The sequence below is a fragment of the Erpetoichthys calabaricus genome, chromosome 4 (assembly GCF_900747795.2).
Source record: "Erpetoichthys calabaricus chromosome 4, fErpCal1.3, whole genome shotgun sequence".
Taxonomy (NCBI): Eukaryota; Metazoa; Chordata; class Cladistia; order Polypteriformes; family Polypteridae; genus Erpetoichthys; species Erpetoichthys calabaricus.
In genome coordinates this window covers 133,741,848-133,755,558 of record NC_041397.2, presented here as the reverse complement: position 1 = coordinate 133,755,558, position 13,711 = coordinate 133,741,848, and the positions used below count along the sequence as shown (strand labels likewise).

General features: G+C 37.5%; 1 protein-coding gene across 1 annotated transcript in view; it reads left to right on the top strand.

Annotated features, from left to right (window-relative positions):
* Positions 1-13,711, top strand: part of ace2 (angiotensin I converting enzyme 2) — a 104,843-nt gene that overhangs the window by 55,795 nt on the left and 35,337 nt on the right. The window contains exons 10-14 of the mRNA XM_028799807.2: positions 1,537-1,681; positions 4,656-4,754; positions 5,042-5,164; positions 8,570-8,748; positions 10,957-11,015. Of these exons, the coding sequence (XP_028655640.1) occupies positions 1,537-1,681; positions 4,656-4,754; positions 5,042-5,164; positions 8,570-8,748; positions 10,957-11,015 (605 nt within the window). The remainder of the gene's footprint in view (positions 1-1,536; positions 1,682-4,655; positions 4,755-5,041; positions 5,165-8,569; positions 8,749-10,956; positions 11,016-13,711) is intronic.

The following is a 13,711-nucleotide window of genomic DNA, read 5'->3' as shown; positions in this document are numbered from 1 at the left end:
GTACCAATGCTTGTGAACTGAAGTGTCTGCATGCACTTTTCGTGGCATTATACGTGTATTTTTTGAGTATGCCCATGTAGCTCAAACACAGGAACATATGTTGATGTAAAAGTATAACAAAACAAGTGCACTTTTATTCAAGACTATAACCGAAGAAAAAAGAAAGCAAGTTACAGTAGGCGGTTGATATGACAGCTTGCGTGGTGGAATGCTAGGAACTGCTGATTTCCATTCCATGCTATATAACTGTTAACATTTGAATCTGATGATTGCATATAGCGCTGTCTTATTCAGTGTGCACAAGAACATGCAGGTGGCCAGTTGCTGCGTGCTACAACGCACATTTCAAAAAAAGAAAGAGACAAATATATATGACCTTTTGTAGAAATCATTTTATGACGCGAATAGTACCAATCAGAAAACATCGTCGAAGTAATGCAATATTATTTGAAAACGAACAGCGTCAGAGCGAGTGTGAAGTTATACTGGCGCTGTTTGAGTCAGATCAGAAGCTGAATAAGCTGAAAAAGCTCCTGTTCTGACTCTAAGTAAAAAAGCATGAATTAATCAACAGAAATAACCGCGATTGACATTTTAAAGTTAACGATTTACAGTGCATACCAATTTATAAATTTAATGTCCGTTCGAGGAAAAAAAACCCACTTTCTTCAAGGCTGGGAATCGAACTCAGGTCTCTGTAGCTCCAAGTCAGCTAACTGTAGCTTTAAGCCACGGAAGCTGTTGTATTCTCCTTAAACCTTTTGTGAAAGTGTTTATTTGATATTTGGACTTCAGGCTTCACAGATTCTATAGTTTATGCCTACATTTTGTAACATCCATCCATCCATCCATTTCCCAACCCGCTGAATCCGAACACAGGGTCACGGGGGTCCGCTGGAGCCAATCATTTTGTAACATTTATTACTAAAATATGAAAAAGTTTCTGTTTTAGCAATGTGTTTACACAGATTACTGTAGAAACGGAACACGCATGAAATGCATGTATTCCAAATAGCGATCTATTATTTCCATTCTAAAACTCCAGCAGTTCAGTCACTCCCATATAATCAAACAAGGCATGAGCTGGGAAAACTTAGTGAACGTTCTGCGACGGTGGGGGATGGAATAGCCGGCTGCTCGCTGCTCGCTGCTCCTCTTAATCGGCACATTTAGAAGACAAAAGAGTGGTGAGAACGGTTTTAAGGTGGGCCGGATCTACGAGTTTTTTCGTAGACTCTGGTAATTCTAGTGTTAAACAAACACTCAACTAACTGGAAGAAGAGAAGACAAAGATCTAGAGAATGAGATAGGGAGGAGTCCAGCAAGCCATGAGAACAGGCCAGAGTGGATACAGGGCTTTACTTTGATTCATTTTTACTTTATATAAACACATTGTTTTTACTTCCCTATATGCATTACTTGTCAACTAAACACAATTTCACTGTTCATTTGTGGCCTACTATTATATACAGTATATTATATGTGACAATCTTTTGGAAACTTTCAGGTTTTTCAATCTCTTTTCTTTCTCTGTAGAAATCGACATTAACTTCCTTATGAAACAAGCCCTAACAATAGTGAGCACACTCCCATTCACCTACATGCTTGAGGAATGGCGGTGGCAGGTATTTGAAGGTAAAATCCCCAGGGACAGATGGATGAAGACATGGTGGGAAATGAAGTAAGTTATTTTAAATGCTGCCTACAAACAGGAGAACTTAACTGTTATTATATCTAATGACAGTGTTCTATGCTAACATTCTCTCATGCACATTCTGAAGTAAGTCTCTCTTTTCTTTTGCGTCTTTAAACCAATAAAAATGGTGTAGCAATAGCAAGAACTGCCAGTGCATTTGTACATAAGGATAACTTTGGTAGTTTTCAAGTCAAAGTTATATCTTCACAAACATGGTAGTTATGCATTTGCCATACACAGTTGTGTTTTAAAGTTAGACATTTTTAATTTTTTTTTTTAAATATATACTCCTGGCATTTTAAAATGAAACTAGCTGTGATACCCTTCTAAGAGGCGTTGAATTCTAAGTAATAAATGTAGATCTTAGAATTAATGTTTGTAGTGCACCATCTACTGGAATGTTTATTGTAATACATTCAGTAATAAAAGGCATTGCATTTTCCACTCCAACAGACGGTCCATCACAAACATTTTTAATAATAAAATGCATTACTACAAATGTTTGTGTTGTCCCATATGTTTGAATGACAAATGCAATGCATTTTATTACAACATGCATTACAATATGTCTGTGTTATATGGCATTTTTTGTTTTTGTTTTTCGAGAAGAAAGCACACCCCTGGGGGCTGAAAGGTTATTTTGAAGGAAGACAAACACTGATGTAGTGTGTACAGCCAGCCTTCTTTTAAAATGGCTGAATCTCATTGGTGTTTTTTTTGTTTGAAAATGACATGTATAACCAGTTTTACAATGTGTGTGTGTGATCTCAAGATGCTTAATGCTTGACACCTTTCTTGACTTGAAAAATGAACGTATTTGATTATTATTAAGTTTTTGATTTTCAAACATCCTGTGCCCCATAGCTTCCATTATAAAACAACAGGGCTGGCTATAAACATATATATTTTTTAATTTATAGAAAATGTTTCAGTTTAGAAAACACTGTCATGTGGCAAATGCATATGTTGTATACCTTGCTGGTGGAGTTAACTTCTCTTTAAACAGATTTTCCAAAGCTCTTTGTGAAGTGTTCTGCATTGGAAAAAGCAACATGGAGAATAAATGAAGGAATGTTTACAAAATAAATTTGGTAAACACAGTGGTTTTAAACAGTCAATGGAAGTATGAATAATTGTTACTAAAATGACACAAAGTTAGATTGATGGGAAAAAAATTGCAAAATTACGATTACACTTATGGAGAAATTAAAGGAGTTGCAGTTATCTTATTGTCTCGTGTTGCTTACTCTTCACAAGCTGAGTCATATTCTGTCAGCCACTTTCATCAGCTGATTTTATCTATTTTTATCATACTGCTAAAGGTTTCCCGAAGGTTTTTTTTTATAGTACACCATAAAGTTGTGACATTATTATATGTAAAAAGTAGCTTTGCTGACACTGATGCCAGACATTCTCTTCCATGCTACATTCAAATCACTTAAAAATAAAAGGCCCATTGCTGGCTTTCTACTGTAAGTAACACTGTATGCACACAAGATGCTGTGAATGAATTGTGATGAAAAATATATGGAATGGGTCGATATACTTAATAAATGTAAAATATTTATTATGTTTCTTATTAAAAACACCAGATCAGTTATGCGTGTTTTTAAATCTTCTCATATGCAGTCGATTCAGAGAGTATTTCAACCCCCTTCACTATTTTTAAGTTGCAGCCTTATCCATCCATCCATCCATTTTCCAACCAGCAGCCTTATGCTAAAATCATTTTAAATTAATTTTCCCACAACAATAAACACATTAAATACCACAGAATGACAAAGCAAAAACAAGATTTTAGAAATGTTTGCAGACCCTTTTCTCAGTACTTGGTTGAAGCCACTTTGGCAGCAATTATAGCTTTGAATCTTCTTGGGATTTTTCTGCCATTCTTTTCTGCAGATCCTCTCATGTTCTTTCAGGTTACATGGAGAGTGTTGGTGGAGAGCTGTTTTCAGGTCTCTCCAGAGATGATTCAGTTGGGTTCAAGTGGGCAACTCTAGGATATTCCCAAAGTTTTCACAAGCCACTGCAGTGTTGTCTTTGCTTTGAGCTTAGGGTCATTGTCCTGTTAGAAGGTGAACCTTTGGTCCAGCTTGAGGTTCAGAACATTCTAGGGAAAGTTTTTATTTAGGATATTTCTGCACTTTGCTATTTTCAGCTATCCCTCAACCCTGTCTAGTCTTCCAGTCCCTGGTGCTGAAAGACAATCCCACAGCTGCCTCCCCCGTGTTTCACTGTTAGAATGGTTTTGCACAGGTGATAAGCAGTGCCTGGATTCCTCCACACATGACACTAATCTTGTTTTCCTCTTGTTTCATCTCGAGAGAATCTTGTGTTTCACAGTCCTTTAGGTGACTTTTGGCAAACTCCAACCAGGCTACCATTTGACTATTACTATGAAGAGGCTTTTGTCTGGCCACTCTGTCATAAAGTCTAGAATGGTGGAAGTATGCAGTGATGGTTGTCCTTGTAAGTTTGTCCCATCTCCACACATGTTCTGTGGAGCTCAGCCAGAATGACCATAGTGTTCTTTTTCACCTCTGCTACCATGGCCCTCTTCCCACGATAGCTTTTTGGCTGGGTAGTCAACTCTAGGAAGACTCATGGCTGTTCAAAACTTTTAACAATTATGAAGATAACTGTGCACTTTTGTAAGCTGTGCTAGTAGACTTAATGTCTTGGTTTCTGTCCTGATGTACATTGCCAATGGTGGGACCTTCTATAGACAGTTGTGTGCTATTCTAAGCACATCTCAACTTTGATCAATAGAATGGGATGCCCCTGAGCCAAATTTCAAATTGTGCAATATATACATTACTTCATGTATTTTATATCATATTAAATGAGTATGTGTTTAGAATTAAAATGCATTTGTTTATTTCTATCATTTGTAGTTTGGAAAATCACTTCAGTGAAATCAGCTCTTGGTTTATTGTGCATTTGCCTCTTTTTTCAGGAGAAACCTGGTTGGCGTAGCTGAGCCAGTACCACATGATGAAACATACTGTGACCCACCTACATTATTCCATGTGTCTAATGACTATTCCTTCATTAGGTAACAGTGTTATAAATTCCTTTGCAGACTATTTCTCCATAATTAATAATGATAACAGATAGAAGTATGTGGTAAATATTTATTTTCATTTATTGGTATTTCTAAAATACAATATGTGAGTTAGACAGTATAAACCATTCGACAACACTAACGTATTTCTAGCAAGAAGTGTTAAAAATAGATATTCTGGAAATGCAAAATCAAAGTATATTTATAATTAATACAACTGTCCTAAACACATTATTTCTAAAATCTCTGAAACTTACATGTAAATTTAACTTTTATAGGTATTTCACAAGAACTATTTATCAGTTCCAGTTCCAGAAAGCCTTGTGTGAGGAGGCAAATCATTCTGGGCCTCTTTATAAGTGTGACATTACCAATTCAACTGCCGCTGGGTTAAAATTAAAGTAAGTTTATCGTGTTTTTCTTAGTTGTTTAAAAAATATAAAGTGTCTAATAGCATCAGGATTTGGAGAAAAGTATGTACATTTTCAATTTGTTATTTATGTATTTGCTGTTTGTTGTTCTTTTCCTTTGTCTTGCTGTTTTGGTGCTCACTGTCATGTCATAGGTGTATCACCGGCATTGTTACTATGTACTACTAAGTACTTTACATGTTCTTTTGCACCATTATTTGAAAGGGAAACGGAAGGTCTACAGGACGGTAGTGAGACCAGCTATGTTATATGGGTTGGAGATGGTGGCACTGACCAGAAAGCAGGACACAGAGCTGGAGGTCGCAGAGTTAAAGATGCTGAGATTTGCATTGGATGTGACGAGGATGGATAGGATTAGAAATTAGTACATTAGAGTGTCAGCTCAAGTTGGACGGCTGGGAGACAAAGTCAGAGAGGTGAGATTGCATTGGTTTGGACATGTGCAGAGGAGAGATGCTGGGTATATTGGGAGAAGGATGCTAAGGATAGAGCTGCCAGGGAAGAGGAAAAGAGGAAGACCTAAGTGAAGGTTTATGGATGTGGTGAGAGAGGACATGCAGGTGATGGGTGTAACAGAACAAGATGTAGAGGGCAGAAAAATATGGAAGAAAATGATCTGCTGTGGCAACCCCTAACAGGAGCAGCCAAAAGAAGAAGAAGAAGATTTGGCATCACAGGTATCATTTATGTAAAACACAAGCAACAAGTGATAGATAGATAGATAGATAGATAGATAGATAGATAGATAGATAGATAGATAGATAGATAGATAGATAGATAGATAGATAGATAGATAGATAGATAGATAGATAGATAGATAGATAGATAGATAGATACTTTATTAATCCCAAGGGGAAATTCACATACTCCAGCAGCAGCATACTGATACAAAAAACAATATTAAATTAAACAGTAATAAAAATGCAGGTAAAAACAGACAATAACTTTGAATAATGTTAACGTTTACCCCCCCCAGGTGGAATTGAAGAGTCGCATAGTTTGGCGGAGGAACGATCTCCTCAGTCTGTCAGTGGAGCAGGACAGAGACAGCAGTCTGTCGCTGAAGCTGCTCCTCTGTCTGGAGATGACACTGTTTAGTGGATGCAGTGGATTCTCCATAATTGATAGGAGCCTGCTGAGCGTCCGTCGCTCTGCCACGGATGTCAAACTGTCCAGCTCCATGCCTACAATAGAGCCTGCCTTCCTCACCAGTTTGTCCAGGCGTGAGGCGTCCTTCTTCTTTATGCTGCCTCCCCAGCACACCACTGCGTAGAAGAGGGCACTCTCCATAACCGTCTGATAGAACATCTGCAGCATCTTATTGCAGATGTTGAAGGACGCCAGTCTTCTAAGGAAGTATAGCCAGCTCTGTCCTCTATTGCACAGAGAATCAGTATTGGCAAGTGGAGATCACTTGTCAAGTTTTTTGAAACACTGCCAAATTTGGTTTACATTACGGATGTCATGATACCAGAAATTTTGTGTTTGATACCAAAACCACTGAAATATCATTTTACTGAATACCTATTCAATATCACAGCAAAAACAGAAATCCCATTCAACAGCTTATTCTTAGAAGTATCTTCATTATTTAATTGTATCTGTACTGATAAGTTAGTGAATTATAAAATAATTAAATAAACTCGTCAAACGTTTTTCTAACAACATGGTTTCAAAATCTGGTTCTTCAAAGAATTCCTCTGTTAGGTTTACTATATTTGCTATTACAAAAATTATCAGATGTATATGTGGATCATTAAATGGTTAAAAAACGTACTAAAGAGTAATCTTTAATGGACATGTCAAATTGATACAATTTTTGAATCTCACAAAATTGCTTTAATTTTCGAAATCTGTTCTTCTTTTTTTACATTTATATTTTACATTTCACTTTATATTTTGTTCTCTGATAACAGTTTACATACACAATAAGAAGACATTTCTTTTAAGCAGGTATCACCCATGACTCTTAATGATTAAGTATTTTTAGACTTTACATATAACTTTATACCACAGGTTTGTTTCTGAACCCTACCATTTATCCATAGGCTGATTGGTATGTTTAGAATGCTTCTAAGTCAATATATGTAAATAAACTTAGCTGATTAAATTAAGTTTTCTGCTCGGATTCTTCAGTCTGCCATGCTGCATTAACAAGATGAAACGGGACGCCACCTGTAGGTATAAAAAAGGACATCCATATCTGGAGTTTATATACAACGTTGGCTCAAGACTCTTCTTTCAGTTCAGCTGAAATACTTTTATTTATACTTCTGTTGAAACAGAACATACATCTGATGAAAAATACAGAAATTTAAAATGATTTTCTGAACACATACAAAAAACTGGTATCTGTGTCATCCCTGTGATATCAATACACATGACTCATAGAGACTAGCACAAATATTGTTATATTACTGCCCTGCTGTGGCATCTGGCCCAAGATTTTCCCCTTTCTATTGCCCAATGACCTCAGGATATTCTACATGAGCCTTAATTGGGATGAGTTTGATGAGATGGAATATATACATGATTAACAACTACATCACTCACTAGAGGATTTCCATAATAATGTCACTAAAAATGGTTGTTTCAGTATTTTGAAATGAAATGTTTTCTCTTGTTTAAGTGCTAATGACCAAATTACATTTTGTTCAATGCAAATTTTAGGATATTCTATAATTGCTGTATCATAATCATTTTCTTTGAATTACAGTGGAATGAAAACTCCTGTCTGTATTGTGGAGTTATTTTAATACAATTAAGTGTGTTTTTACTTATGTATTTGTCTAGACGAAGGCTAGGACTGAATTAGGATCTTCACAATAAGTGTGCAAACATGGATTAGATGATAAAGTTGCAAGCATGGGTGATTAAAAAGCAAAAGAGAAAATTGTATTTTTACTTGTGATTTGAATGTGACCGTGATGGAGCTTCTTAAATAATCCAAGAGTGGCAGTTCCATTGTTAAAAGCTTTGTAATAAATATTTGGAAAAGCGAAAAGGGTGTCATCATAGGATCTCAAGTGTCCTGCAAGGCTTTTTTTTTTTTTTTTCGAGGCAAGCAACAATGACAGTTAATCTAGTTGCTGGAATTGCTAATTTATTAATGAGTCACCTGATATTATTAATTCCTATGAGCTGGACCAAGAATCATGAGCAAGACACACTATCAAGAAACCATTTCTTTATAAAATAAGCTCCCAACATACACTGTAGATCCGGATGCTACAGCCATATTGACACATAATTTTTACTTTTATTCACAATCTTATATTACTTTTTAATTTTGCAGAGAATTCATGATTTTGTAAAATACAAAGGAAAAACTAGGAGTAAACATATGTTTAAAAGTAATTCATATAATTTACATAGGAACATGCTTGAGCTAGGAAAATCAAAACCATGGACAGAAGCTCTGCAACGCATAACTGGGGAAACAAGAATGAATGCAACTGCCCTACTTGATTATTTCCGCCCATTAGAAGACTGGCTGAAGAAAGATAATGAACTAAATAATCGATATGTAGGATGGGACCCTCAATGGACACCATGTGAGTATACTGGCTTTTATGATGTTTACATCAAAGAAGAAGAAAAGGTGTTGGTCATAATTAAATTTGCAAGCATCTAAACTTGTTTCATATCCAGTTCATTGGTGTTTTGTTTGGAATGCCTCAGTTCAGTTTATAACCTGGAGTGGCACACCAATCAACAGAGAAATAACTAAAATATTATGTTGATTATAAAGTAGCTCCTTACTGTTACAGATTTAATTTTTGGAATATTCTCCTTTTGATATTAGTAGATTAAAAAATAAATTTACTATAAATGCAAAATTTCCTATTTTGATATATTATCTTCTGTGTTTGCCTTTGAATTACTTGATCTTAACTGTCCCAGAGATGGTTGCAGTCCATTGCTTGATTTAATTTCAATCCTCTAAGATCCAAAGAGAATCTGACTGCCGTCCTCTAAAACCATCTTGATTTCTCACTCACACAAGTCCTGGGAGCACTATCTGTAATTGTAGGGCTTACAATCCCCTTTCAAATCCATAGCTTCCAATACTGTAATGAGTTTCACTTCAGTTGCCAGTGTATGTTTATTATCCTTCTTAGTCTCCAGTGGATATTTCCCCTTTATTATCTACTGATCATACTATAATACATTTCAGAATGTCCTGGCAGAGCCCATAAGCAAAAACTAAAACTTTTAAGTCTAAAAGGGATGAACTGAGGTAAGCTTTTAAGTATGGAAACAGTTGAGGATCAGCGAAACAAGTTTTAAAATGTTTTACATTTAATTCAGAACAAGTTCATCCCAAAATTTAGAAACTAAAAAAATTTAAGAAATCTCCACAATAGGTAAATAAGTTAATTAACAATAGGCCGAAAAAGACAACTTTATAAAGTGTTCAAAACAGATAACTCCAGCAATAATCAAAGGGCATTTGAAAACAGCAGTTAAAAAGGATATTAGGAAGGCAAAAAAAAGTCAGTTAGGGAGAAACACTACAAAAAAGGCACATTTTTTCAACATTTTAGTAATATAACAAAGGTCAAGGGCGAGGTGTTGTGTATCAGGAAAATTGCAGCCAAATAGAAATATAGAAACTAGAGTATACAGTAGGTAAAGTTATAAATTGGAATTTGTTCAAAGTTTACATGTTAGAACATTAGAATATCAAGACAACTTTGACAAGAATAGGCCATTTAGACCAATAAAGCTCACCAATACTATCTTCCTGATTTCTCCAAAATAACATTTGAAGGTCCTTAAAGGCCTACTGTCTGTCACACTGCTCCATACTGTATTCAATTTGTCTGTACCTCTTTGCATGAAATTTACCCTTAACATCTGTGCCTCTGTGTTCTTGTTGAAGAACTCATTTTAAAGTAACAGTTGGAACCCTCTGTACTAATTTCTTTCAGAATTTTCAGGCATATCACCTTTTAATCTCTGTTTGCTTAAACTGAAAAGGTTCATACTTCCGGAGTCACTGAATTCTATACAAGGTCCCTATGCCATGGCAAACTTTTTTTTAAACATATTTTTCTGTTTTTTTGGTGTCCGCATATTTTCACGCTCAGATCCACACAAAGTTTTATAAATGTGGGTCTAGGTCTTGACCTTTCATTGTAGCGGCCTTGCGGACCAACCTGTTATAAATATGTAGTCTGTAAAAGTAATCAAGTTATTTGGCATGTAGTTCACAGAGAGTAGCCATTCTGTTTACTGTTCCCTTCAGTGAATCCCTTTTTACTGCACCCTCTAAACTTAATGTTATTGTAATACCATCGCTGCTGTTATATGTGGACTTTATAAGGGGTGTTCGGTACTAAGTGTGCTATTTTTAACTTTATTTTATTCTGGCAAAAGAAACAACAATCTCTGCATATAATAAACTTTATTAATATTCTGAAAGTTTATAATGTGAATATCTAGGCATGTAAGTTATCTATGAGTTAAAGACAAATGTATAGTTTTTATTATGCTAGATAAGTGAAATATGGCTATTGTCAAAGAAGAAAGATACTTTCAGGTACTAATGTAAGCTTAGAACAGTTCAAGTCTGATTTTGCTTGTTGAATAATTTCTCAGTCCTGTCTTATAAATGGATAGTAAATTCATAAAATTTGAAAAGGAATAAAATAAAAATTTCAGGTATTAATGTAATTTTTTTTTGCAGAAGAAACATTGTGATGGGGCTATGCGATATTGTTTAAAAAACATTTAACCAAAGTTTTATTTTATTGCAGATAATGATATGGCCATTAAAGTAAGAATAAGCTTGAAACAAGCACTGGGGGGTAATGCAGTAAGTTGTCTTTAATACATAAAAATGTGACATGATTATCTGCAGATAACCAGTGATGAAAAGTCTGAATGATGATTTCTTTTTAATTTTACTAATTGATGTTGTGACTTTTATTGAAATTTTATTATAAACCTTCATTATCTACACCCATTTGTTAGCATATAGCATGGACTTGTTGCATAGGCAATAGATTAGATTAGAGCATCACTTTCTAATTTTTGAATCTTTAGATAAGTTAACCATCATGTTATTTATTTCAGCATTCGTTTTTACATGTTCTTTTTTACTTTTTATACTGCTGGAATTGTTTAATTAAGACATGTAAAATCTGTACATTAATTTGCCTCACATTTTTTAATGGTAACTAATGTATACTTCTGAGAAAACTTCAGAGCATTGATTGTGCCCTCTGCTTGGTAAATGTGTCTCTTCTATTTATTGATTCATATACTTTGATTCTTATAACTGTTCTTCTTCCATATCTTGATACCCCTACAGAAAAACATGAAAAAGAACACATTACATATGTTTTTGGATAATCTTGTTGAAAATGTTCTATATTATTATTCATAAAAGTAAACTATATGTACTTTATATGTTTGTTAGTAAAACATGTCCATCCAATTTCTGAAATAATTTAGTTCAATAAAGAGTTTTAGAATATTGAAATGTAGTCTGTTAGGGCACAAAACAGGAATCAGAATAAGATACCAAAACAGTAAACGGGTACTCTCCCATTCACACCTATAATCATACCAGACTGCAGTTGAAAATGTCAGACCACAGCAAGTGTTGTCAAAACCAGAAAACAGGCCTAAGAAATGTCTAAACCAAAAACGTGGGTTAAGATTGAAATCAAGAAACAGTTGTAATTTCTTAGCCATTTCATGCAGAACCTGAAACAGTTTAGATTAAGGGTGTCCACCTCCGGTCCTAGTGGGCCGCAGTGGCTCCAGGTTTTCATTCTAACCATCCATCCATCCATCCATCCATCCATCCATCCATCCATCCATCCATCCATCCATCCTCTTCTGCTTATCCGAGATTGGGTTGCTGGGGCAGCAGCTTGAGCAGAGATGCCCAGACTCCCTTTTCCCTGGCCATTTCTACTAGCTCTTCTGGGGGAATTCCAAGGCATTCCTAGGCCACCCGAGAGACATAGTCCCTCCAGCATGTCCTGGGTGTTCCCCGGGGCCTCCTCCCATTTAGACATGCCCGGAACACCTCACCCTCTCTTTAAGGGAAAGCCCAGACACCCTGTGGATAAAACTCATTTCAGCCGCTTGTATTCGCAATCTCGTTCTTTCGGTCACTACCCAGAGCTCATGACCATAGCTGAGGGTAGGAACGTAGATCGACTGGTAAACTGAGAGCTTTGCCTTTCAGCTCAGCTCCTTTTTCATCACAACAGACTGCAGACGCCGCACAGACCTGCCTGTCGATTGCCCACTCTATTCTTCCCTCACTCGTGAACAAGACCCCGAGATACTTGAACTCCTCCACTTGGGGCAGGATCTCGCTCCCAATCCTGAGAGGGCATTCCACCCTTTGCTGAGAACCATGGTCTCGGATTTGGAGGTGTTGATTCCCATCCCAGCTGCATCACACTCAGCTGCGAACCAATCCAGAGAGAGCCGAAGATCACAGCCTGATGAAGCAAACAGGACAACATCATCTGCAAAAAGCAGTGACCCAATCCTGAGCCCACCAAACCGGACCCCCTCAACGCCCTGGCTGCGCCTAGAAATTCTGTCCATAAAAGTTATGAACAGAATCAGTGACAAAGGGTAGCCCTGGCAGAGTCCAACTCTCACTGGAAATGGGTTCGACTTACTACTGGCAATGCGGACCAAGCTCTGACACCGGTTGTGCAGGGACCGAACAGCCCTTATCAGGGGGTCTGGTACCCCATACTCCCGGAGCGCCCCAAACAGGATTCCCTGAGGGACATGGTCGAACGCCTTTTCCAAGTCCACAAAACACATATACACTGGTTGGGTAAACTCCCATGCACCCTCCAGGACTCTGCCAAGGGTGTAGAGGTGGTCCACTGTTCTGCGACTAGGACAAAAACCACACTGTTCCTCCTGAATCTGAGGTTCAACTATCTGATGGACCCTCCTCTCCAGGACCCCCAAATAGACTTTTCCAGGGAGGCTGAGGAGTGTGATCCCTCTGTAGTTGGAACACACCCTCCGGTCCCCCTTCTTAAAGAGGGGGACCACCACCCCGATCTGCCAATCCAGAGGCACTGTCCCCGATGTCCATGCGATGTTGCAGAGATGTGTCAACCAAGACAGTTGTACAATATCCAGAGCCTTGAGGAACTCTGGGCATATCTCATCCACCCCCGGGGCCCTGCCACCAAGGAGTTTTTTGACCACCTCGGTGACCTCAGTCTTAGAGATGGGAGAGCCCATCTCCGAGTCCTCAGGCTCTGCTTCCTCATTGGAAGAATAGTGGGATTGAGGAGGTCTTCGAAGTACTCCCCCCCACCGACCCACAACATCTCAAGTCGAGATAAGGAGCACACCATCCCCACCATATGCAGTGTTGACACTGCACTGCTTCCCCCTCCTGAGACGCCAGATGATGGACCAGAATCTACTCAAAGCCGTCTGGAAGTCGTTCTCCATGGCCTCCCCAAACTCCTCCCACGCCCGAGTTTTTGCCTCGGCAACCACCAAAGCCGCATT